Below are 4,409 nucleotides of genomic sequence, written 5' to 3'. Positions count from 1 at the left end.
CAAATTAAAGTACTGGGTTGACCAGGTTAAATGAGTCATGATTAGTATTTATATCTAATCAGGTAAAGTTTTTAGTTGCTTGATTATAAAATTTGGTCGAAATCTTGTCTTGAGTTACCAGATTTATAATCAACATTGGTTTGTTTTTAAAATGTATAAAAACATTGTGGGTTTGATGTACAGATTTTAGACAAATGAATGTTATCAATGTTACCGACAACATTAATTTTCATTCATTTGTCATGTGAAGCAAGGTTGTGTTATTATTAATATATAGTGCAACATTAACTTTCACAACTATATATATATATATATATATATATATATATATATATATATATATATATATGTGTTTTTATTATTGAGGTCATGCTGTTGGGAACAATACAATATCAAAAAATTATGTGCTGTTTTTAATAGGATAACATGAACATTTTGTTAAAAAAAAATTATTAGATTGCGTTATATTTTGAGGTATTTGATAGTGAATTTTAACCTGTTTTTTATTAAAATATAAATATTTTTTAATATTTTTAAATTATTTTAATACACTGATGTAAGTCATAATTTTTTTAATATTTTTTAAATAAAAAATATATTAAAAAAAAATTATGTACTACAACATTTTCAACATATTTGATAATACAATTTAAAAACTTTTTTTGAATTGTGCTATTAATTAAAAAAAATAGAATTCTAGGAGCTAAGATTGAAAACATATCTGTAACTACGTACAGTTAGTTGGACGTGAATAATGCCATTGTGTTAAGAAATTAATTATTAATTAACAAAATTCAAACTGAAACCTGAAACAGAAACTTGGAATGGAATCAAACCATAATTTTCTTATCAATAGGAACAATTCCCAGGAGACAGTTGCAAGTGTTTCTTAAGTTGTATAACCTTCGTGTTTATATATGGAAACATTCAGATTCTTGAAAGCCTCTCACACCTACAACAAAAGAAGAAAAGAAAAGAAAGTAGTTCGTTAAAACGTGCAACCTTATCCTGAAGTAAAGTGAACCAACCATAGACGCATTGTCCTCGTGAATACTTGACCATTAGGTTTACCTTACCTTCCCATATAATTTAAATAATAATTGTTTGCTTCTCAAGTCTGAACTTCCACCGTCCCTAGCAAGCTTCTGTGCAAAATACACACATCAACTCCACTTCTTCGATCCTCCCCCCTCTTCTTGTGCACAAGCAGATCCTCTTTGCTGATCTTGAGTGCTGTAAGTTTCTCTTTATCTCGTAGTAGCAGCTGAGACTGCGATGCAAAGGAAAACATGCAACTTTGTCTTAATATATGCTTTTGATTTTCTTTGTATATATGTGTGTGTGTGTGTGTGTGTGTGTGTGTGTGTGTGTGTGTGTGTGTGTTTGTGTGTTTCGCTATAAATATTTTTTTCCTATTTTTGTTTCATCTTTTCTGTTCTTTTCATTCTTCCCGGTCAGAAATAACTTTTCTGGAGTGCGGTGCAACACTGATAATAAAGAGAAGAAAGAAAATTGATCAAGTCGCATACGTTTCGGAGGAAATAAGGTGAGAATAACAAAATCTTTTGCATTTCTTTTAGTGTTTGGGAGTTGAACACGTTTTTGTAGTGTAGGTGTTGTTTTTTACTATAACTTCTCTAACGTGTTGTATGCTTTTGCATGGTTACAAAGTTTCCACTGATTATGTAAACAATATATCAGAAACGAAATATTTATTGAGGTAAGAATATGGCCAGCGAACTACTAGCCAAGAACCAGGCCTTCTCATGCCATCTTGTATTTGATGCTTGAGAGTAAATCTTCAGAAAAGACCCTCCATTTAGTGTACGGATTCACTTTGTTATAATCTCTTTTCTTTTCTGACTTCACTTCGCATCTTAAAATTAAAACTTTTGGTGATTCCTTTGAAAAACTATTTGACACACATTTCTATCAGATATAACTTAAATCGTGTGTGTGTGTGTGTGTGTGTGTGTGTATGTTTATGCTCGGGCATTAATACTCAGTATTTAAAAAATGGGGGAAACAGGAACTATATATATATATATCGCAATCTCATCAGTCCCCTAGCAAAAACTAAAGGATCTCTAGTCAATTTTACTTTCAAAGTATTTCATGCCTCAGTATGTTATTGTTTTCACTAAATTAAGCGAGCATTCTTTATTGTTTGGTTTTTCTGGAGAATCTTTATGGTATTATTGGGTATGTGCGTGTCAATGTTGTTCATGAAATTCTCCTATGTTATGCCAAGTAAGCAACCTCCTGTCTCAATGGAACTGCAGCCTGCTAAGACCTCTATACATTTAGCAAACTCACGGTGCAAGGAACTCATGACTTGCTTAGGATATCAAGAGTTCTATCTCATTAACCTAATACTAGCTAGATTAACTTCATATTATCAGTTAATTAATAACTTGTATCAAATGATGTTAGTGTTAGCTTTATCCTGATCATATCAGAGGTATACTTTGTATCAGAGGTATACATATGTATCAGTATTGAGAAGTACTCACCAGTTTGCCTGAGTGAAAACGAAAACCCGTCTTCTATCATGCTTTCCTATAATATGAGTAACTTATTTGTAGAGAACAAAGATATGAACTTACTGTTATTTATTTATTTAAATATCATGCAGAGAGATTGGATCGGAGAGGCTCGCTTTCGTATTCTCAATAATAGATCAAAGCAACCATGCAAAGCTCTTCAGAGAAAAGACCAGGCATCTACACTTACATAGCTCAGTGGCCTATATATTCACTAGCCTGGTCGGTTCGACAGGACAAAAAATCACGTCTTGCCATAGGAAGTTTCCTTGAAGACTATAGCAACAAGGTGGAAATTGTTCAATTCAACCGCGACACTTCTGATTTCACCACTAATAGCCGCCTAATCTTCGACCACCCTTATTCACCTACAAACCTCATGTTCTTCCCCTCCGAGGATGCTGCAAATCCCGATATCATCGCCACCTCCGGAGACTACTTGCGCATATGGCAAATTCATGATGACCGAATCGAGTTGAAGTCTCTCCTTAATGGCAATAAGAGTAGTGAATTCAGTTCTGCCATAACTTCATTTGACTGGGCTGATTTCGATGTTCATCGTGTGGCCACTTCTAGTGTCGATACCACTTGTGTGATTTGGGACATAGAGAAGGAAGTTATAGACGCTCAATTAGTTGCACATGATAAAGAAGTGTTTGATATTTCATGGGGTGCATTCAATATTTTCGCATCAGTGTCGGGTGATGGCTCGGTTAGAGTTTTCGATCTAAGGAACAAAGACAGATCAACAATAATTTATGAAAATACAATGCAAGACTGTCCTTTGCTAAGGCTAGAGTGGAACAAAAGAGACCCGAGATTTATAGCCACAGTTGGCATGGACAGTAATAAGATTGTTATTCTGGACATTCGCTTTCCTACAGCTCCTTTAATGGAGCTATGTAAGCATAAGGCAAGTGTGAATGCTATATCTTGGTCTCCATGCACCGGAAGGCAGATATGCTCGGTAGGTGATGATTCAAGGGCTTTGCTATGGGAAGTGGTTAGCAAGGCTGGAGTGCGACCAGAATACAGCGGTGCTGGCGCTAATAGCCAAGTGGAACCTGAAATGTGGTATGGATCAATGGCGGCGATCAATAATGTGAGGTGGTCACCTGTGGAGTTGGATTGGATTGCTATTGCTTTTTTTAGCAAGTTACAACTCCTGAAGGTCTAAGACATTGCTGCGGCGGCATCGATCGTAGCTTAAAATGCAAGTGATGGAATTTTATTCATTAGGGGTGGGGGGGGGGGGGACGAGCGAGGGCGTCCTTCTATATATATAAAGAGAGGGTAATATCTTAAAAAAAAAAAAATGCCACCATTTCTTTGTGAGAGTCTGCACCCAAACTTCAATATAGTTGAGTAGGTAAATAAGAAAACAGTCACATGCGGGGGTTAGATCATATGAGGGTGGTTGCTCATGAACGTGGTGGTAGGTGGAAAGGGAAAACACACAAACTGGATAGGTCCCGCTGGTGACCCATCACTGTACGAGCATACGAGGTCGGAAAACTGCCTTTTCCATCCTTGTACTTGTTAAAGTGTTGACTATAAATCTAGCATTATGTATTGTCGCTTCATTAAAGTTGGAGTATGAGTCTCTATTATAGGATTATTGTAGGGGATTGTAACCCAAGTTCCCACCCAAGTTCCCATAATGCACACTGCTAAAAAAAGAAAATAAAAAAAGAGGGGTCATTATCATGGTTGTTAAAATCGTGATTTTGACATGACACAGAAAATACAATACAAACTAGGATCATAAAATTATAAGAAATTTTAAAATACATTAACAAAAAATTCATTTTATGTTTGTAATTAACTTTTTGTTATACATAACAATTCAAAAAACTATAATACTAA

General features: G+C 35.0%; 1 protein-coding gene across 2 annotated transcripts; it reads left to right on the top strand.

Annotated features, from left to right (window-relative positions):
* Positions 1–1,110: 1,110 nt before the first annotated feature.
* Positions 1,111–4,131, top strand: LOC133688727 (WD repeat-containing protein LWD1-like). Of its 2 annotated transcripts, XM_062108315.1 has the most exons (4): positions 1,111–1,235; positions 1,459–1,546; positions 1,672–1,720; positions 2,636–4,131. In XM_062108315.1, exon 4 carries the CDS (start codon positions 2,692–2,694, stop codon positions 3,718–3,720), a length of 1,029 nt encoding a protein of 342 aa, XP_061964299.1. In that variant the 5' UTR covers positions 1,111–1,235; positions 1,459–1,546; positions 1,672–1,720; positions 2,636–2,691; the 3' UTR covers positions 3,721–4,131. The 2 variants fall into 2 exon arrangements, with proteins under 2 accessions (XP_061964299.1, XP_061964298.1); XM_062108314.1 differs by lacking the exon at positions 1,672–1,720.
* Positions 4,132–4,409: the final 278 nt, after the last annotated feature.

The sequence above is a fragment of the Populus nigra genome, chromosome 3, assembly GCF_951802175.1.
Source record: "Populus nigra chromosome 3, ddPopNigr1.1, whole genome shotgun sequence".
NCBI classification, from domain to species: Eukaryota; Viridiplantae; Streptophyta; class Magnoliopsida; order Malpighiales; family Salicaceae; genus Populus; species Populus nigra.
Note: the sequence above shows the minus strand (reverse complement) of the source record. Positions and strands in the feature narration are given on the sequence as shown.